The sequence below is a fragment of the Pan paniscus genome, chromosome 7 (genome assembly GCF_029289425.2).
Source record: "Pan paniscus chromosome 7, NHGRI_mPanPan1-v2.0_pri, whole genome shotgun sequence".
NCBI lineage: Eukaryota > Metazoa > Chordata > Mammalia > Primates > Hominidae > Pan > Pan paniscus.
This window is the reverse complement of record NC_073256.2, coordinates 35,661,227-35,684,323: the sequence shown is the minus strand read 5'-3', so window position 1 is coordinate 35,684,323 and position 23,097 is coordinate 35,661,227. Positions and strand designations below refer to the sequence as shown.

General features: G+C 35.4%; 1 protein-coding gene across 1 annotated transcript in view; it reads right to left on the bottom strand.

The window, feature by feature from the left end:
- Positions 1-1,794: 1,794 nt before the first annotated feature.
- Positions 1,795-23,097, bottom strand: part of ZDHHC2 (zinc finger DHHC-type palmitoyltransferase 2) — a 66,178-nt gene continuing 44,875 nt past the window's right edge. The window contains exons 7-13 of the mRNA XM_034965693.4: positions 18,752-18,872; positions 16,432-16,564; positions 14,474-14,600; positions 14,052-14,144; positions 9,170-9,282; positions 7,277-7,351; positions 1,795-4,271 (exon numbers count right to left, since the gene is read on the bottom strand). Of these exons, the coding sequence (XP_034821584.1) occupies positions 7,311-7,351; positions 9,170-9,282; positions 14,052-14,144; positions 14,474-14,600; positions 16,432-16,564; positions 18,752-18,872 (628 nt within the window). The 3' untranslated portion in view covers positions 1,795-4,271; positions 7,277-7,310. The remainder of the gene's footprint in view (positions 4,272-7,276; positions 7,352-9,169; positions 9,283-14,051; positions 14,145-14,473; positions 14,601-16,431; positions 16,565-18,751; positions 18,873-23,097) is intronic.

The following is a 23,097-nucleotide window of genomic DNA, read 5'->3' as shown; positions in this document are numbered from 1 at the left end:
GTAGGATTCAGCTCCTTGTACTGTTAAACCTTCCCCGGAAGATGCAACATAAATCATAGGTTTTCATAAACCATAAAGTAGTACTATTTTTCCTGAGCAAAAGGGAACTAGCTATAAACCAGGGCTTAAAATAACTTATTAAAAGTTTCCCTTTGGTTTAATTGCTACTCAAATCACTCAGATGATTAGCCTTAACAGACATTTTCCCCCAATTGTAAACAATACAGAAATACTGAATACTGGCTATGAACATCAAAAAGATCTATTTTTGAACATTTTTCACCAGTTTGTTTTTGCCCTCACTTTCCTGCAACAAGAAAGGTCTGCAAATGATTAAAAGTGTCTTCTGTTGGCATTGCCCAGATTATTGTATTTGAACTTTTTGCTGGTATAAGAACAATTCTCAGCGGTGTTGGTGATTGAGCTATTAGATACCTGGACTGCATCATTATAGTTCTTTGCTCACATTTCAAGGACACTATTTTGAGGAAGGAAAAAAAAAATGGGTGCCCTGTTTCAGAGTCTCCTGAAACACTCAACATTGTTCTGGGAGATACTTCATATTCATAGTTGATTCACAGGAGTTTCTTTGAAACAAGCCTACTTGATTTAATCCTTTCAGTGATGTCCACTGTTTACAAGCCAGGGCACTACTACAATAAAAAAATCTTATGGAAAAGAGAAAAGGAAAATGCATGGTTTGCAACATTATAAGGTTTAACAATTTCCTGTGTTCTGTAACAAAATAAGATCCTTTGGTAATAAATTCTAAAGGAAATCTGGTGGGGAACAGATTGCTCAGTTGTAAAATCTAGGTTAATGTTGGCTTCTACTTAATGCTTTTCATGGCGTTACAAGATCATATTGCTAACACTTGCAATAAAAAGTAGAATCTAGGAATTTTTACCAAGACAGTGAGAAAATTCTAATGGTATCTTTGTAAAAGAGTAATACTTCAGGTATGTAACATAGTCTCCTTCCACATATAAGAGGAAATCGGTGCTGAACTGGCTAAGTATGTGGAAAAGAAGTGTAAAACATTTGGGATTAAGCCACGTGGTTTTCTGCTTTAGAAGAACACGTTTCTGCAGAAAGATATTAAACACGTGTTATTTGTGAAAAATCCACTTGTTTAAATGTCACCTTGGTGAAAATATTCACAGATCACAATCTGTAGTCTAGGTGTGTGGGTGGGATAGTTGTGCTGGAGGACACCATCATGATTTACAACGTAAACTGCTTTGCATTTACCATTTTCTGAGGTTTGTATCGATGTTTGATCAAAGGTATCAGAACCATCACTTTTACAAACAAGTATTTGACAATATAAGTAAATACCAAAGGATACAGTACGATTTCAGAATCAGCCGAGCCCGTTTACATGTATTTCAAAATAGGGAAAATCCGCTAGTTTATAACATAATGGAGTAACACTTTTTTCATATGTTTTCTTGAAGCATGAATCACATAATTGCGTGCCTAATTTTTTATAAATATGATTTATATCTGATTTCCCTAGTTAAGTGTTTGTCAACGTATGCCATATTTCCAATAGTTGTCTATTGATTACAGTGTACTTGAGTTTTATAGTCTGTTTCTAATTGTCCTCAGAATCACTTAACTACTACAAAGTAAATACCTTATTTTCTCACCACCCCTCCCCTCAAAACCTATGTTATGGCCACATTGAAGACATGAATTTTGCCATTAGTAGCTCTAATAAACTATTAGGAAAATTTATGCTTAAAATAATTTACATTGTCAGTGCAAAGGCAATTTCTTATAGACAGATAATGTAGGTGATCAACCACTTTATTAGGGTATATTAGGAGTGAATTCATGGATATGAACTTCATTGACTGCATCATGATTATATTCAGATGCAACTGTTCTTTAATATATCTTTGAAATAACAATCCTCTTCCCTACATAATAGCAAATAACTAACGTATATGAAGCATTGGTACACTATTTTTAATGCAAAATTTCTTAAATCTTGATTCCTATATAGTAAAATCTATAAAAACAAGAAAAATCAAAATTATCAGTTTAATGGACAATAAGGACAGTTGAAGTATGTGTCTTCAAGTTCGAGTTAAGCCATTAAATTTTTTAAAGTAAATACTTAAAGGTAAATTTTATATAAATATGTACAAAATGTAGATCTATTTATTTAGCACTTTGTTCACTCAGATAAATTTATATTGCATATCTAATGAGATATGCAATCATCTCCAAAAATTATAACTACTATAATTCAAAACAAAACAACCCTTTAAAGGTTATTCACTATATGAAAACAAAGGGAACAATTACAACAATGAAATTGTTTTAACTTTTTCAAATCTGATTCTAATGTGTATTGACATATATTTAATTATATAAAAGACTGTGGGAAAGGGGCATTAACAGTACTCTAGAAGAGTAAAGGATAAAAATCCCTCTTTTTCCCTAGCTTCCAGTTTGACAAGAGGGAATACTTAATCGAATCCTGTCCACAAAAACAGCTAACAGTACTGTGCTTTGAAAAACAAACAAACAAACAAACCTGACTTCATATAATTCTTAATACATCCTGTGCTGCTGTTGGTTTTTTTAAGACTTCTAGCAGTAGCTATAGGTTCCGGTCTGGCACTTTAGGTATTTTTTAAAATGACCAAAATGTGCTCTAAAATGAAAGTTAAAATGTTATCATATTTTCTGAGATTTCTTGAAGCAGATTGTCAGATGAAACTCTTCAGCATAATACAAATCTGTGAAAGACTGCAGATATTTCTATTGTTCAAAGAATTGCACTCAAACTATAAAATGGACTTGGCTGACATTGTTTCTTCCATAAGCACAATTAATATAAAACTATATTTTTAGGAAGGATAAGTAATTGCAATGATCTTTTATTCCATTATCCTCTGGCCTTCTAGTTTATTTTGTGTTGAATGTTTGGTTTAACAAAGATTTTGAAAAGTTTATTACCATTTTCTCTTTGATTAAATACCAATTACTTAGTTGGTCCAGTTTTAAAAGGTAATCTGCTTTAAATTCTCAAAATCAGTACCACAAAAGCATACAGAGTATTATTCTAATTGTTAACATTTACATAAATTATACTGGACTCAAATAAAAAAAACTTTTTTTAAATAGTGCATACAAGGCACAAGAGCTTATTATATTTACTGAAGCTGAACATTCTGGCATCAACAAACACACCACTTTAGTTTATCTCAAACTAAATTTCCAAATAGCATGCCATTTTAGTTCATGTTGAACTATCGAAAAGTTGTATGATTTTTATTTAATGATTTGCATAATTTAATTGTAATAGGTGTTTAAGGAAAAATATAGTTTACCTGTCATCATTTTGATGAGATGAGAAAGAAATAATATAGGTATCACTGGAGGGTAAATCTATTGACCTATTAGGAAATCTTAAGAGAAATTCAATAGTTTTACTATGTTCAACAGGAGAAATAATTTAAAAAGAGATTTTTAGAAAGCCAAACTGACAAAAGAATGTCATAAAACAATCTTCATAATTGCTATCATAAATTTCCTCCCAATTTAACAAGAAGAGATGAAAATATATTTCTGATGTAATAGAAATGTACCGTATTCTGACAAAAGTATTCCAGCCAACTGCTTTGAGAGCTCAAGCTTCAATGTCCACACTTATTTTCCAGCAGAAAACAAAAGGCTGGAATTAAGTGAGGCAAAAATGGCTGATGATCTTCAACTGCAGGCCACCTGGACTCTGTAATGAATTCATAATTATTACAGTTCACTCAGTCTGAGGCTGGATTCACAGCAAAGGAAAAAAAAGAAGTATGGTTTGCCACTTCCACCTTCTTAAAGGTAACAAGTTTTATGAATAACGCTTATCATTATAATGTGACTTGAAATCTCTGAAATCTTAATATTTTAATAGTCTCAATTTTCAGATTCAGAAAATCAGATGATTAATGGAGTTTCTATGTGATAAACTGTGCTACCCATATATTTGGGTAAAAACTGGTCCTTGGATTTATTCCAAGTTTTTCGGAGAAGATGTTTTCCCCGTTGATTGATGAACCAGAACTACTTTTAATATTTAATAGGAATTTGTGTTAGTTGTAACAATGTGTGTATTGGATCCAAAACATGTTATATTTTAAGCAATGGCTTGGAGAGAACTAATCAATTCATATTCTGCATTTCCAGCCAAAGGGACATAGGCACAACTGACTGGTGGCACCTTCCTGTGGGAAGCCTCTTCCATCCATCTACAGCATTGATACCTTGAAATGAAACAGAAAACATGAAACTACTATGTTAACCATAAACACGCAAAACAAACCAACTCATTTCATAATCTGTTTCAATAATATCCCTCATTCAAAATTGTTTACTATGCTAGCAGGCTCAGTAGATGTGCTCTTGAATACGGAACTCTACATCAATACTGCTCAAACTTTAATATGCATATACGAGAGGATCCTATTAAAATGCAAAAAAAAAAAATTGCAGACTCTGATTCAGTAGGTCTAGGATAAGGCCTAAGATTCTGCATTTCTATTAATCTTCCAGGTCATGACAATGTTGCTGGTTTGGGGCTTCAATGTGAGTGGCAGGGTTCTATGTTGTTAGTTCTGCATTCATCTGAGGCTGAATGGAGTTTAGGAGTGGCAACTGAGTCAGGAAGGACATTTAGGGAAATGATTTTGAAACTTCATGTGCATAGAAGCACAGCTTTGTTTTGTTTTGTTTTTTGAGACAGGGCCTCACTCTGTCACCCAGGCTGGAGTGCAGTGATGCGATCTCCATCTCAGCTTACTGCAAATTCCGCCTCCCTGGCTCAAGTCATCCTCTCATCCTCCCACCTCAGCCTCTGGAGTGGCTGGGACCACAGGCACATGCCACCACACCCAGCTAATTTTTTTTCTTTTTGTATTTTTGGTAGAGACGGGGTTTCACCATGTTGCTCAGGCTGGTCTTCAACTCCTTAGCTCAAGCAATCTGCTTGCCTTGGCCTCCACAAGTGCTGAAATTACAAGTGTGAGCCACCACGCCTGGCCAGCATTTTTTATTTATACCATACGATAGGAAAGGTTGGTAAGCTAAATTTAATTTAGTTTTTAGTACTAACTATGGGTTTAGGCACATTATAACCATCTGGAAACTGCTGAACAAACAAATATTTTATAAAAAGGTGACATCATTTACTATTGTAGTTCAAAAATAGGAGGAAAAATATGAAGTTTTTTTCTGTTTTTTTTTTTTTTTTTTTTTTTTTTAGAGTTTTGCTCTGTCACCCAAGCTCCCAGGCTGGAGTGCAATGGCACGATTTTGGCTCACTGCAACCTCTGCCTTCTGGGTTCAAGCAATTCTCCTGCCTCAGCCTCCTGAGTAGGTGGGATTACAGGTGCGCCACACCACACCCGTCTAATTTTTGTATTTTTAGTAGAGATGGGGTTTCACCTTGTTGGTCAGGCTGGTCTTGAGCTCCTGACATTGTGATCCACCCATCTCAGCTTCCCAAAGTGCTGGGATTACCAGGCGTGAGCCACCGCGCCCGGCCAATATGAAGATATTTAATATAAATTAGGCACATCAATATCAGACTATTATTTGATATAAATACAACTGGAATGAATTGCAAATCTGAGATGTAAAGCAGGAAAAAATTATTTTTAAAAGTCTAGTTTCTATTAGCTACTTTAGGGAAAGTTTAAGAAAACAAAACATGTTACTGCAACTGGTTGTATCAATAGAATAGAAAACATGACATCAGAAAATCAGGGGTATTTTTAGATCTATAGCGCTGATTCATGCTGCCATTTTGTGATTATGCCTAATCATGCCATATTTGAATTAATAAAATCAAGTTTCTGTCAGATTTTTAATTTCAATGTTTTTATTTTGTCACTTATCCATCAAATGTTGAGAAACTACTATGTGTCTGGCATTGTGCAAGGTGTTGGAGATAAATAACCACAATACTGGTATTGTCAAAATACTGGGAAGTCTCGATGGCTTTTATATAATATTACCATGTAAATATGTAAAACACTTAACACACAGAAAAATTCCTAATAGCACTGACCTTAAAAACAATGGTTATTGCAACTGATGATTTCAAAACATTGAAAAAAATCCTGTGAAATTCTATGTCTTACAGAACTATGTTCTGTATATTTTATTTGTGGTATTGGCTGGTAGTGACTCATATTTGCTATAGCTATATTCTAAAATTACATTCATAGTTACATTCTAAAATTATTTTCAGAAATTTAATAATGTCTTTGCTATTTAATCAAATTCAGATGAAATTTTCACTATTTTAACCAGTTATAGTCAGTCTGACCTATTGTAGCAACAGGTATTCAGAACTGATCCTGCTCTTCCCAAAATCAGATACTAGTCAGCTGGCAAATTGCCAGGTCAGAATTTTGCTGACAATACATGGCTAACTTACCAAAACCAGAACAGACAAATAAAAACAGATATCCATGAACTTTGATGCAAATCATTTTGTTTTACAAGTGAATCTCTTGCTTTTCATAGACTTTAGGATTCTAGATTGCCGTTATGTAAAGAGAGAGTTATCTTGCTATCTTTAATATTCAGCTCGGTAAATTGTTTATTATATAGTTGTTTGTTCCAAAGGGGTTCCTTATTGTAGCTTTTTATTGACTGCAGGCTTACAAACAGATCATATTTTAAAGAAACTGATTTGGAACTGCAGGTTTAAAAAAAAAATAAGGCTTAAAGAAAATGATTTGGAACACCTATTATTTTAAGGTTAACACATGCTATAAGGCCCTACTATGACCCAAAAATGGGAATGACAGTGTGCTAATGAGTACATTAATGAGATATAATTATATTGCACTTCGACTTAGTGTTTCCTAATGGATGGTCAAGGATATGACCACTGTATATTCTGAAAGATGAAGAAAAATTAAAAATAATTATTCTGATTTCCTATAAAATGACAAGATAATTTTTACATATAGTTCAGTATTTTAGGATTGATCCCTACCACTTAATGCACTACTATAAAATGACTTTTGTTCATCAACTTATTTCTAGAATTAATCAAGTTAACACAAATACCAGCTAATACTGAAGCTAGGTCTGTACTCAGAAGCCCCAGCATGGCTAATGCAATCTCACAAGTCAGGTAAAAGATCTTCTATATGAATCACTCACAAATTATTAAAAATGTTTATGGAAACTATTTGCCCTAAGAAAATTAGAAGACTGTTAAAAATATAAAACAATAAAGGGAAAATTATCGTACTTTTATAAAGTATGAATTTATCTTGCTTGAAGAGTTAAGTCTCATTTTCCATGGTTAATGCAGGATTGCTCATACCTTAATGAAAGAACATAAGTTAGCATTTTTGGTTGCTTTTGAACAAATAGGCAGAAACTTCTTATTCATCTATGAATAAGGAATCCCTTGGTAGACTTCCAAAGGTGCCTTGTACATAATAAGGGTATGTATAAGATGGTGATATAGAAACACACACACACCCCTTATACAGTGTCAGTTACAACCACTATCTCTCTCCCACACACACAAAACACTAAAAACAGAAATATACATCTGAGGAAGTAGAGAAACATAATAATGAAAGATATATTGACCCACACTGCTCACATCAGCTTACATCAACATTTCCAAATTCTTCCTCTACCAACCTCATTCTAGTCAAACCAATCTTTGAGCACTTTCTCACCTCATTTTTCTTGCTTCTTTTCCTTCCTATACATCATCCTTTACACTTTAAGTAGTTCTTCATTTCATCCAACAAAAAAATTAATCGAACATGCCGAAGAATTATAATAGCATGTGAAAATCAAGAAACCACTGCTATGTTAACATAAATTATGTAAGACGAAATGTGAATCCCTTCTGGATGAAGAGGAATTCTTTGTTTTTCCACGTCTCAACAACTGACCCCCAACTATTTATCACTTCTCTGCCTCTAACGAAAATGATGGATTCAAAGAACAAATCGGTGTCATCAACTTTTGTTTAGGCAATGCCTAGTCCTTGCCATAGATTAGAAAGTGAAATGGCATGTGTGAAGGTCGAGAGAGTGACCAAATTATGAATAGTCAAATAATGGGACCCTCTGGGAGGCAAATATATTTCTTAAAAATAAGGCTAAAGAAAGCTTCTATTTTAGGAGAAGATGACTGATAATATATTAAATAATGACTAGAATATTTACTCAGGATCATCCATTTGTTTTTCGCTACCACTAAATCCCAGAGGTTTCTTCAAACTCTCGTACTACCCGACTTTGGTTCATTACACTTTAAAACGTTGACTGGTTTATTTGAAAAAACTAGAAACGAAGGAGAAAAGGTTAGTAGTCAATCTGAAGATTTTCTGGCTAATAACGCCTTAATCACAGATGTATGGCTTTAACTCCTTTATGTGGACAACACACATATATACACACACATGCATGTATGATCACCCTATTTTGTCTACTCCTTATCAATATTGAGAAATAGGTAGTCTTTTGAAAAGAACAAAGCTAAGTCTAAAAGATGTTAGGTAACGTGACACATATCACACCCTACTAGGAGCCCAAATTAGGGTTTTTAAATCAGGTCTGACTTCGGAGCCTTGCTTGTTCCTTGCTAACAAACTACACTGACTGAAGAAAACAAAAGATTAAAATCAACAACAGTAACAAGAGGAATGTGAGTGGGATATGAAGAAATCGCAGGCAGCTGAAGTTATGGTACACAGTAACTTCACTCAGACATTTTGAAATTGGACAGCAATCTTGGAGTAAAAGATAGAACTGAATAATTTAAGGTCCTTTTCAGTAGATATTTATCTTCTATCTGATTTGATTGTAGTTTTTTCATTTTTATACTTTATATTTTGAATTTACTTCTATCATTTTATTTGAGTAATGGTGATAAAGATTTGGTTCTTTAAACAGAAAAAAGGCAATGCAGATCCATCTTTCACAAAATGATTTTCTGCTGCTAACAGGTTATTAACGAACCTCATGAATAGTTCTTTGAAAATAATTCTGAATTTAGAATAGAAGTCTGACTCCAAACTAAGAAAACGTCTGTAGGTAGTATAATGGATTTTTTTAAACCACGTTTACCTTCTAAAAATAAAATATATCAAAAAACAGCCAAACAAGCACACCCTTACCAGCTTTGCATTTTCCTGGGTTTATGCTGCTCTCCGTCCAAGACTGAGAATCAGTAAGAAGGTGGCTCTGGGACTCTCTCAATGGCTTTGCAGGAAACTGATGGTTTTCGAGACTGAATAATAATTGAATAATCATCAAAATCATCATAAGCTAATTTTTGATAGTAAAGTTGATTGTTTCTCAATGTATGGAACCAAAACCACTTGCCATGCAAGATGATTGCAGGAGGTACCCAAAATAACGTGGGGAATACAAGAATAAGACATTAAATAGCACTGACTCGCGGTGAGAAAAGTGTTCTATCTTCAGTCTCTTTTCCTTCTTCTGCTTACCATAAGATGATAATCTCTAACACTGGAAAATCTCCAGAGAATAGTCCTCAGCCCCAGGCTTTAGCAGGTAGTTAGAACTTAATAACAGTATTTTATTATCAATTTTATGTATGTATTTATTTTTGAGGAAGAATCTCACTCTATTGCCCAGGCTGGAGTGCAGAGGTGCAGTCATGGCCTCAACCTCCTTTGCTCAAATCAATCCTCCTCCTCCAGCCTCCCGAGTAGCTGGGACCACACCACCACCCTCAGCTAATTATTTTGTTTTATTTTTTGTAGAGTGGACTCTCTATGTTGCCCAGCCTGATCACAAATGCCTGGTCTCAAGTGATCCTCCTGCCTTAGCCTCCCAAAGTGCTAGGATTACATGCATAGGCCACCACACCGGGCCTATTTTTAAAGTTATATTCTATTTATAGAAAGTTATGCGAGTTTCTCATTTATGAGAGTGGTATAAACTTTGGTTTAAAAAAAGCATAAGTGCCAATTTAAATACAGAAAAATATTAATTTTGTAAGTGATATGTGGATATGGAAGAAAATATGAATGCGATGGTAGGAAGACAAAGTTGAGGAAAAAATGGCCTACAGCTTCTAAAGTGGCCTAACTGGTCTTGAACACAATTTTCTCTATCTTCTTCTGTAAAACTGAAACAACAACTTTGAGCAAACTATTTTGCAGGAATATAAAAAACATCTGAAATTATCAGGTCTTACAAACCCAATGTTCAGTCTGGGGAATGAGCAGTCTTCTAAGAAGAATTTTCTTTAAAATTTAGGTGGAAATGCCATACATCAACATATTGGATGGCATGAAAAAGTATACATAAAAATATTTCACTTAGGAAACATTATTGGCATAGAAACTATTAGTGATGTTTTAGAATGTTCTGAAATAGTAATTGTAATAGTATTCAAAAGAAAAAAACGACTTAAAACTCTTTCAAGAATAATTTCACACATTTGAGTTCAATTATATATAGTAACTATTATGTTTTTAAAGGATATATGCGTATGCTTTTTCTTCTTAATTACCTCATATCTAAAATTTTAGAATATTTCAATTTTGTGCAGCTTTAACAACTACCTACTAAAATTTTGGAGGTAAATCTTAAAAAACAGAAAGCAGCATATCTCCACACAGGTTTAAATATATTATATAAAAAATCTTACTTTAATTCTTATTATTCTTCAAGAAAGGGACCATATAACGGGTACAGAAGACTAACCAGATCCTGGGATCCTGGTTTAGGGACTCTGAAGATTCATAACTGCTAACAGGACTCTAGCAAAGGGCAAGAATCCATTCACTGAACAATGTTTATTGAGCACCTGTCACTTTAATAAACAAAGTCTTTGTTCTTATGGAAATTTCACTGTTATGGAGGAAGAAAAATAAATAATATATACATATATGAATGAAATAAGTCAGGTGATAATAAGAGCTATAACAATCAAAAAAATCAGGCTGGGCATAGTGGCTCATGCCTGTAATCCCAGCACTTTGGGAAGCTGAGGCAGGTGGATCACTTGAGGTCAGGAAGTTCGAGACCAGCCTGGCCAATATGGTGATACCCCATCTCTCCTAAAAATACAAAAATTAGCCGGGCATTGTGGTGTACATGTAATTCCAGCTACTGGGGAGGCTGAGGCAATAGAATTGCTTCAACCTGGGAGACAGAGGTTGCAGTGAGCCGAGACTGCGTCACTGCACTCCAGACGGGGTGATAGAATGAGACTGTCTCAAAAAAGAAAAAAAAGAAAAAAAAAATCAGTGTAACAGGAAGAGGCGGAGAAAGTTACTATTTTACAAAGGGTTATCAAAGATTCCCTCTATTCTGAAGTTACGCCTGAACAGAATATAAATAAAGAGAAGACACAGCTCACTCAGATCTGGAGGAAGAATGGTAAGGAAAGGGAATTAGCAAGGACAAGGCACTACATAAGGAACATGCTTGGTCCATGTGAGGAACAGCAAGATCTGTGTCTGAGGATTGTAAGTGAAAGGAAAGTAAAAAAGAATGACATCCAGAAGGCCAAGGTGAGAGGACTGCTTGAGCCCAGGAGTCTGAGGCTACAGTGAGCTATGATCACAAAACTGCACTCCGGCCTGGGCAACTGGCTGTTAACAGAGACATTTTATTATAACAGAGACATTACTAACTTGCTTTAATACAGACAGGAAGACCCTGTCTCCATTAAAAAAAAAAAAAAAAAAAAGAATGACTGTCTGGGGTCAGATCAGTCTTGTTAAGTGATGGAACAGACATTCATTAGCTTTTATTCCGAGTAAGATGGGAAACTAATAGAGCTTTCAGCAGAAGAGTGACACAATCTGACTTATATTTTGAAGGGAAAATAGATTGGAGTGGGGCAAAAATATTACATCAGTTAGAAAACTACTGAAGTAATCCATGGGAGCAGGGATGAGGGCTAGGACCAGGAAAGCTGCCTTGGAGGTGGTTAGAAAGTATTCAGATTATAGATGTACTTTAAAGAGACATCTGATAGGATTTGCAAATGGAGTAAATACAAAGTAATTGAAAGAGAGGAATCCAGGATGACCCCACAGTTTCTAGCATGAACACGTGGGAGAATGGAGGTCACTAATACTGATAATGGAAGCATGGAGGAAATTCCGGTTTAGGGTGGTGATGAGGGTACACATGGCTGGGAATCAAATTCAAAGTTCTGCTCTGAACCTGTTTAGTTGGAGATGATTTTTAGGTGTCCAAGTGGGTATGTCAAGTAGACAGCAAGATATTCAACTCTGGAGTAAAGAAGAGAACAGAACTTGCCACGAAAATTTTATATGGGCTCAACATGGGAGATAGTAGAATTCCGCAGAAGAAAGAGACTTTAGCTGTCTAAATCTGACCTCAACATTCAAAGGAAAGGAAACAGAGGCCTCAAAAGATTATTTAACTTCTTCAAGATCACCCAGTTGGGTAACCGTGTCAGAACTAAGATTTCTCCCAAATCTCATGGTGCCCTTAGTGGAAGGAGAAATATTATCTCTAAAACCAAAATAATTTCTTAAATTATTAAAAAAAAACACAAAGGGCAAAAAAGTATTATAAACTACTACTGAATTTTGTAAAAGCTTGAAACATATTCTGAATAATTTATTAAAACTAGATTTTTCTGCATTGAGGTATATGAAAAACCATAAACATTTAGCTCTGTGGGATTTTCAAGCCCAAATGCACAAGGCATGATCTAGTAAAAAACTCTGATGCTCATGAATGTCCCTGTGAAATATATACACTGGGCCCATTTACTAACTGGTAGGGTCTGGCCTGTACATAGCTCACTCTAGGGATGGGGTGACAAATACCTTTCATCTCTTTTGACAATTTAAAAGGATTTTAAATATAAATTCCTTTTACATTTAATTCCCGATTTAAAAGGGCAGAGGCAGGAGGATCGCTTGATCCTGGGTGGTCATGGCTGCAGTGAGCCATGATCACTCCACTGCACTCCAGCCTGGGTGACAAGAGAGACCCTGTCTCAAAACTAAAACAAAAACAAACAAACAAACAACAACAACAAAAAGAACTTTAGAATGGCTACCAGGAACACTGCCTTGAGGTTTATGGGGTCACTCCAGGCTCCCTAGGAAAAAGTCCTGTGATCAGTAAGAAATGTTCAATATGGAGTGTTGGTGTGGATACTGTGTATGTGGCACTGCAGCAACTAAGAAAAGCTCTAACATTTAATGAAGAATGATATTATGGTTATCATTATGGTAGCTTTTGCTACTGGCTTTCATTGAAAAATTAGAGGAATGGTTATACTCAAATCTGTCACAAAGGTATAAAAACTGGTGTTTCAAACCATTGAAAATTCATACACAGCATTTTAAAAGTTTAAGTAACTTTTCCTTTTGCCAGCTGGTAGCATGTTCAGAATGAAATGTCAGGTCTTTCTCTGGCCACCCTCAAATTCTTGATAGTCTGGAATCAAAACAAACTTAAAGCTGGAGCAAAAGCCTCCAGACAATGAATTTCCAAGACTCTGACTTCCCTCTCCACAGAAATGGCTCAGATAATCCTTAGAGGTCTTCCAAGGGCACTAAGTACATAATATACATTAAAATGGAGTTGTCAAGAAGGTGTCTGGGGATCCATTTGATCTCCAAAAGCCTCAAGTTTCTTTACTCTAACAGTTATCACAGAAAGGAAAGATATGGCGGGTCAGGGGCGATTTTACCCTGTCTGCCTACCTGAGCAGTGGGTAGCTAATTTTGACTTACATTTTTTTTTTCTTTTAAGCACTACATTTAAAAAATAAGATTTCAGTCAACCAAAACGTATAGAGAATTAACACCTTTTTACTCACACTTAGATTAATAACACCATTTTACAAGTATAATTGAAGCTTCCAATGTATCCTCAATCATACTTTCTTTTTTCCCTCATTTCAAGTGGAAACCACAGCAGTAAATTTTCTTATGGTCTTCATTTTTTTTCAAAGGAACATATAACCAAAAGACACAATATGGTAAAATATATTATTTGAAAGTAAAATGAAAAAAAATATGAGATTACTTTTTAGCTGTGGAATTCAGCCCTGCAGGAGTAGATGCTTGTTCAGGATCCTGGTTAACAAGGCAAGTTGGAAAGGAGCAGCCATCACCTAGACTAGAATTAAAATAAAAATTTAGAACTGAACCATACAAAAGACAACGGAGTGAAACCCTGCCAAAATGCTGATGTCCGAGAGCAGAACATGCTATACTCTAGGTAAAAAAAATGTGTATTAGACATTGAGCTCAACATAGTGTTTAGGAAGATGATGAATTAACTGACTTCCACATTGATATTATGGTGAATCATAGAATAATATTTTTTAAAAATAAGAGTTCCTACACAGACTTACAAGCCTATGGAACTAGAAGCTTTTCCTGAAACTATCTTTTGCTGTATTATTTTCATTAGTTTAAAGCCTGAAAATTTTAACAAAAAAGTACCTTGAAAAAATGGGTAGTAACCAGTACTTCTTCTCATCACCAAAAACTTGTCGCATGTTTTTACTGAAACCCAAGCTGAATCCATTCTTATCTGTTCCATGTCGAAATACTGGACTTCTGAATGCCTCTAAAAAAAGACGGTAAAGGAATCACATGAGTAAAGAACATATTTACTAGCAATCCTGAATATTTATCAATAATTGAAGTAAATGAAGAAACTCTGAAAATCAATGGCTAGCTGACTGTGAGGGCTTATGTGCCTGTCAACAGCCCTGAAATATAGGGTGTCCATTCTGTTTTAAAATATCATAAGATATACCTATTTTAATTTTAAAATATGCCTTTTTATTATAATAGTACATGTGCATTGTAGAAAATTAGAAAATAAAAATTAGCAAATAAACTAAAACTGCATCTTCTGGATCTTTTGATCAATAGATAGATAAATGGATGGATCCATAAACATAGATCTACAAATCTACAGGTGTATTTTTTAAAAAAACCACAATCAGACTATCTTTTACATACATTCTACAACCTTTGTTTTTAAGTAAATCCATTTGTTTGTTTTTGAGTCAAGGTTTCACTCTGTTGCCCAGAGTGGAGTACAGTGGTATGATCATAGCTCACTGTAGCCTCGAATTCCCAGACTCAAGCAATTCTTCTGCCTCACCCTCCTGGAGCAACAGGTGTCATGCCACCATGCCTGGCTAAGTATTTTCCAATTTCGTTGAAATTGGTTCTCATCTAATAAAATTTTTCCAGCTGACTATAAAATCTACTTTTAAACTAGTTTGTCCAAACCGGGATCCAGTCCAGAACCATGTATTGCATCTGGTGATGCTCATTCTGCCTATCGAAGCTGGTTCAGAGAGGCTCTGGGACTTGCCTAAGGTCACACAACAAACACACAACAGACTGAGACTTGAATAAGGTCATCAACATTCCTTCAAAAATACTACATTTTCTTCTTGAATCATGCTGAAATACAAAATGTAAAATATTGTTTTTGGAATATGAACATGGAGGTATAATGATTTTTCTCCATTAAAAAGAAAAATCTAACCAGCAGAATTAGACAGTATGAAAAAATGTGGTCATTTGCAAGATCCTTAGCATTCTTCATCCTAGGATACATAGCTTTTTCTAAAACATTTCAAAGGATCATATTATCCAGGGGAAGTCCTTTCAGTGCTACAAGTTAAATCTAGAGGTTTCCAGAAGTTAAAAACCTCTAGAAACAATAAATTTACTTTTGATGAATTATAATTTAACTGCCTAACACATAATTTGAAATAAAATTCCTGGGCTTAGAAATTACTTTATCAGTATTTTCACCCTAATAGTATTTGGTGTAATGATTTCATTTCAGAATTCCATAATGTTTCATTTCAGAATACTGAAAATGAACACTAATTGACTACCCACTGTAATTAATCCTCATTGCATATTATAATAACTGAAGCTCACAGCTTGGAGTGTCCTTTATGATCATAAGCATGTGTGGTCCTGGTTGCATTCCCAAACTCCTATCCTTGGCCTAGAAACTCTACATAGCTTAGTCCTTGCTTACCTCTCAAACCTCATTAATGTATTTCTCAATCTTTAGCTTTCTATGCTTCAGCCACATGGAGTGTTTCTAAAATATTCCTAGTGCCCCTCATTAGACTGTTTTGCCCCTGCTCACCACTATATCTATATATCTATATGCCACTATATATATGTATATATATAGATATATACATAGTCTCATATATATATATATGAGACAATCAATCAATATATGGAATGAGCAAAGCTGTATGTGTCTAAGCGACATATCAAAAAAACAATGAGGAAAATAAGAATGACTTTTCCCACCACTTCAGGGCAAGCTGGCATTTAATCACATAGCAACTGTCAATGAATGTTGGTATATGTATTTAAAGTTCTGTCAACTACAATAATTGGATACTCACCTAATGTAGATTTATTTTTGCTGACTAGCCAACAATGATAGCCAAACAGAGAAGACAAGCTGACAGAAAACATAGCTGCAGCAAAGAATAAAAACATAATATGGAACTTGGCTTGAGTATCAGGTAGGCCATTCTATAAAGAAAGGAAGAAAATAACATGTTTTGTCAAAGGGATATGTATTCCCCTACTTTTATAAGTAAATTAGTAAGTTTTTTTTTTTGCTTAAAATTTTTCTTAAATTTAATATTAAAAAATGTGGCTTTATGTTAAAACTTTAGGAAAAATATGCATATATTTCATCAGGTTAAAAGTTTACTAGAATATGAATATATATGAAAATGATATTAAAATTTGGAATATTAACTGTGTTTTTCATAACCAAATCATAGAAAATTTATGGTAGTATATGTATAAACTGTAATACTACGAAGCAAGATAAATGCAACTATAAAATGTAGTTTTAAATTTATTAACGGAGTATGTTTTGTTAACATACTACAGAATCACAATTGTTTAAATAGTTTCATTATAATGCCAGAAAATGAAGGCTAACTGGCACAATTTGGCTACTATCCTTATTGATGTTTTACGTTACTACAAACAACAGCATCAACTAAATGAATACATATAACAACACATTCACAATAATGCTACAAGCTATCTTAAATAATAGCACCACAGAAAAGATCAATGCCAGTGCATAACACCTGTCTAAAATAAATCTTAATATCCATGGGCTGAAACAGTCCATCTCAAAGAAAACCAGTTAGACTCTCATTCTCTTACTGTTTATAAATCCAAAGAGACCTGGAATGGCTCTAGAATGGAGGGCTTCGGGCTATGGACACATAGGGAAGCACCATGGCTGCCACGAGGTGTCTCTTCTGATAAATGGTCCTGAGATTTCAATACCCTGTCGTCCCTGACCGAATGACACCGGTCACAAGACCTCACTGACAGTTTTCATCAGCAGCAGGTTCTTTTGATAGCGAAAATTCTGGTCATTCCTTTTCATATATGTTTGTGGTTTGAAACTAAAATCATCCACAGGAAGGAGGAGCAGTGAGGTAATGCTCTCCCAGACATTCATTACAGTTCATTTTTCAAGCTGGACACTGAAAGAATCCTAGAATGTTAGCAGCAGGTCTCTTCACTCATGTCTTTCTATGCTTAGCAATAGAACTGGCACACAGTAGGCATTCAATAACTCTTTGGTATTAAATTTGGTTCAAATCTCACATAAGTGATCTAGCAATTTAGAAATTCTTACCATAATAAAGATAATTTAATGAAAATAATACATCAATCCTGGCAGCAGATAAATTGCTTTTTTACTGTCATTTGGTGTTCACAAGGAGGACCTGTGGATATCTTAAATCCTCAATTTTAATTTCTTTTTGCCTACATTTAAAATATGTAGTGTATAAAGCGTAATCAAGAAATACTGAATAAAAATTCAGGATATTATAGGCATAAGGACATTACAGGCATAATAGTTTAAAAAATAATCTTCTTACACATAAAGAAAATACTTCTATTTTTAAATCCTGAAAAAAATCTTATATAGTCATCAATTCTCGTTATTCGCAGTACTTATTTTTTATAAACTTTCCACAAACACTGAACTTGTGAACACTGAAAAACTGCTCCTAGGGAAGATACAGGGTTAGGTTTCTATGAACCTCTGGTCACAACATCTTTGACAACTGATCAGTGTGTAACCTTGTTTTATGTGTGTTTCTACTTAAATGCACCTTATTTAATATACATTATTGATTTATTAATAAAGAACTCATAGCTAACAGCACTATAACTCATGCCTGAATCAAGCTTATCTAATACACCTATTTTCTCCATAACACATATCGGTTTTCTTTTGTTTAGAAACATTAGACCACACTTCAGCACTACACTTTAAGACCTTTTTTTGACAGCAAAATCACCAACAAAAAGCACAAAAATGGAAAAAAGCATGGCACTAAATAGACTGTGGAAAGCACACTTGTTTACAGTATGAGAGCTGAAGCAAGAAGGCAAAAGCATCGTCTTGTTCAACCTCAACTGGGAATGGGCATGGGGGCAACTCAATGTTTTTGCCACTCTGCACATGTCTGCAGATGACGAAAGCTGTCAGTATTGATGTGGGGGTTACAGTTACATTTTAGTGAATTAACAAATAAAGAATCTGCGAATAATGAGGACTGACTGCATGTCAATGAGCTCTGGTCTATAAAATCAGTGTCGGAAATAATTCTGTTCTGAAAAGCCTATATTATCTATTATTGTATACCAAAAAAAGTTACCAAGTTAATGACTTACTGTCCAAAATTTGATAAAATACTGTAAATCTGTTGCCGCAATAAAAAGGCAGTAGAGCAGAGAATAAGCCAAGAAAAGTAGAAAGAACTTATAATTTGAAAATCCAACACAATTGTTCACCCTGTTAACAAAACAAAAACATTTCCAGTGAGTTTTACATCTTCAACCTACGTGTGCATATGCTCAAGCAAGTGTTTAGCTTCCTCTCACTTCTAATTTATTGGCATTTCTTTAAATATAACTCATAAGATTTCTTTATGCATACAATCATTTAAAAATCCATTTCACTAAAAAATCTGCTTCTATTTTTAAAACATGATATTTAATATTGCTTTAGTCAATCACAAACAATGTAACTGCATGTCATGTCAAATTACGCAAGTATGCACATCCCTCAAAGCACAGAGCCTGCGAGAAACCGTACCAGGCCAGGCAGCTTAGGTGAATTTACTAAACCCTTCCTCTATGCCATCTTTGGGTTTGATATCCAACTATGATTAATTAAGTTACAATTTTTCAAGTATTCCCAAATTAGATGGAATATATTCACAAATTACTCTTTGCATGCCTTCACTGAAGCAAGCGGACTGTCAAAGCATATTAAATGGGAGCTTTAAGAAAAGAAGTAGGCCTGGGAGTTAGACAGCCGGGTCAGAAGGCCCATTTGACACTAAGTAATGATGTGGCCCTGAGGAAGTGAAATCATCGATTAGAATTTCATTTTCTTTATCTGTAAGTTAAACACTCTGAGGTCATTTCCAAAAGTCGGCTCTAAATATGCTATAATTCCAAATATGGAAATTTATAAATCTCAGTTCTCACTCCAAAGTCGTTATCTGAGGGGGGACAAATCAAACTATTGTATCAATAAACATAAGTACAAATACAATTCATTTTTATAGGCTCACTTTCTTTTTGTTAAGATTTTTCTTTTTAAAAAAATTATTTATTTACATTTTATTTTACTTTAATTTTTGGGATACAAGTGCAGGTTTGTTAGACAGGTAAACGTGAGTTGTGGGGGTCTGTTGTATAGATTATTTCATCACCCAGGTATTAAGCCTAGTATCCATTAGTTGTTTTGCTTAGCCCTCTTCCTCCTCCCACCCTCCTCCCTCCAAAAGGCCCTAGTGTGTGTTGTTCCCTCCTCTGTGTCCATGTGTTCTCATCATTTAGCTCCCACTCATAGGCTTATAGGCTCACTCTCTTTCTATCAAAGTTTTTGATTTCCTTTTCATAAAGACAAGGGCACTACTGGATGACCTTGTGTCAATGTGATACATCACCCATGTGGAATTGGCTAATACCTTCATGGGTTGAGTAACTTCTTGGTTAACCGGTATAACGAACCTATTAAATAGAACATACAGGTTTCCTTTTCTAGTATTCAGCCTATTGCACGGAACATACACATATTGTTTCCTTTTCTCAAACGTTCTTGTTCCCCTTCTAACGTAGGTAAAAATCATCTCACTCTCCATTGACTTAGCTACTAAGATGAAACACTTTTCTTTCTAGATTTGTAAAAATGAAACCATGTTCATGTGAAAAAAATGTTTACATCATCTCCCTCAAAAAATATAAGGTAAAGGGAATAGCATTAGATTTAGTAATTTGTAAACTTAAAGGTCTTACATATGGGCAAATAATCTATAAAGAAGCCACAAGTTGGCTGGGCGTGGTGGCTCACACCTGTAATCCCAGCACTTTGGGAGGCCGAGGCAGGCAGATCACAAGGTCAAGAGATCAAGACCATCCTGGCCAACATGGTGAAACCCTGTCTCTACTAAAAATACAAAAATTAGCTGGGCGTGGTGGTACACGCCTGTAGTCCCAGATACTCGGGAGGCCGAGGCAGGACAATCGCTTGAACCCAGGAGATGGAGGGTGCAGTGAGCCGAGATTGTGCCACTGCACTCCAGCCTGGCAACAAAGGGAGACTCCCTCTCAAAAAAAAAAAAAAAAAAGAAAAAAAAAGAAGCCACAAATTGTGGGTGCACATTGGTATGGAAACAGTTACATCTGCATCTCTAGAGGTTCCAGTGGGGGGATGCAAGCCTGTTGCTGAGGTTGCCTTTTATGGTGTTTGAATGGAATCATGGCAGGAAATAATATTGGAAACAGCCTAATCTAACTGTATTCTGTCTCAAAAGGATACAGGGTATTCCCTTTGCTTACTTAGGTTGGTTTCAAGGGGAAAGAATGGGTAGGCAAAAGCTGGGTGCTTTAAAACTTTGGACAATATGGGTGGGCGTGGTGGCTGACGCCTGTAATCCCAGCACTTTAGGAGGCCGAGGCAGGCAGATCGCCTGAGGTCAGCAGTTCAAGACCAGCCTGGCATGGTCTTGGTGAAACCCCGTCTCTACTAAAAATACAAAAAATTAGCTGTGCATGGTGGCACATGCCTGTAGTTCCAGCTACTCGGGAGGCAGAGGCAGGAGAAGCACTTGAACCCAGGAGGATGAGATTGCACCACTGCACTCCAGCCTGGCGACAAGAGCAAAACTCCATCTCAAAAATTAATTAATAAAGTAAAATTAAAATACAAAAATTATCTGGGCATGGTGGTGCACGTCTGTAATCCCAGCTACTCGGGAGGCTGTGGTAAAAGAACTGCTTGAACCCGGGAGGCAGAGGTTGCAGTGAGCCAAGATTTCACCACTGCACTCCAGCCTGGGTGACAGTGAAATTCCATCTCAAAAAAAAAAAAAAAAGACTTCGGACAACATGGGTGTAAATAATGACTTGTGGACTAGGAAGAAATTGGAAGGGATAGAAAAGATTGTTTCTCTTCCTGAAGGAATATAAGCAGCAGCTCTTGCATTAAATAATAAAGAGTATTTTTATAGAATGATTTTGACCACAGATTTTGTAACAACTAATTTAGCTTTGCTTGAGGGGATGGTAAAATTTGCCATGTTAGAGCTAGGGACAAAGGAGGTCAGTAAATAAAGATCATATATTTTAGAGTTTAATATGTATATACATAGAGTATGTGTGTGTGTATGTATGTGCATGTATGTGTGTGTGTGTGTGTGTGTATATATATATATAACTAGAAGAAATATAGTGACATTTATTTTGAATAATACCTTACTGTCTTCACAATAGACAGCTTTTGGCTAGACATTTTAACTGCCTATTGCTTTATAGACTCATTATGAAAAGGAAGAAGACTTATTCTGAATCTATTTCTCCATCTAGAAAAGGAATGATTTCATATGGAGAAACAAAACACGTTCTAGGTAAATATTCTTCTTATGTTGTTTAAGTTCAGTGTAAAACACAGCTGTTGGCCCTGTTTCTGGGCAATTGCTTTCTGACTTTAAATTTGAAAAAGAACATAATACATTGGAAGGAGTGTGGCCTTTGAAGTAAAAAAAAATTTCCTATGTGACTTTGAGCCCTCTCTTTCTCTTTTCTGAGCCTCATTTTTTTCCCCTGTAAAATGAGACAAATACCCAGGAGGCGGAGGTTGTAGTGAGCCAAGATCGTGCCACTGCACTCCAGCCTAGGCGACTCCGTCTCAAAAAAATAAGATAAAATAAAATGAGACAAATAATTTCTACTTCTGTCGCTGTTAAAAGTATTACAGATTATGTGTATGGCCTCTAGAACATAACCGGCACTCAATAAACTGAAGCTCAAATAATTTGTTTTTATTTGTGTTACTTAACCTTTGGCAAGCATGTGAAAGTATTATTAATATGAAATAATTAACTAAAATTTTATACTAAAGGAAAAAAATACTTTGATAGAAAATCCAATAAAGCAAATACTACGGAATCTGTTTTAGTTGAAACACAAGTATGAGATTGATCCCCGGAATTCTGGTGGGTAATCTTAAGTGGTCAGAGCAGAGACTGAGAAATCACTGACAAATAGAGAGGTATTGTTGATCTAATGTTTCAAATATTCAAAGTTGACAGATATTAAGGTTCAGAAGACCTGTTTAAAATACCTGTATAAAAAAGCTGCCCTGGCTGGGCGCGTTGGCTCATGCCTGTAATCCCACCACTTTGGGAGGCTGAGGCGGGCGGATCACGAGGTCAGGAGATCGAGACCATCCTGGCTAACACAGTGAAACCCAAAAATACAAAAAAAAACCCCAAAAACCGTGAGGCGTAGTGGTGGGCGCCTATAGTCCCAGCTACTTTGGAGGCTGAGGCAGGAGAATGGCATGAACCCAGGAGGCGGAGATTGCAGTGAGCCAAGATCGCACCACTGCACTCTAGCCCGGGTGACAGAGCGAGACTCCGTCTCAAAAACAAAAACAAAACAAAAAAAAAGAGAGAGAAAAGGCTGCCCCTGGGTCTGAAAACATCCTAAAAGTCCTACAAGTGACT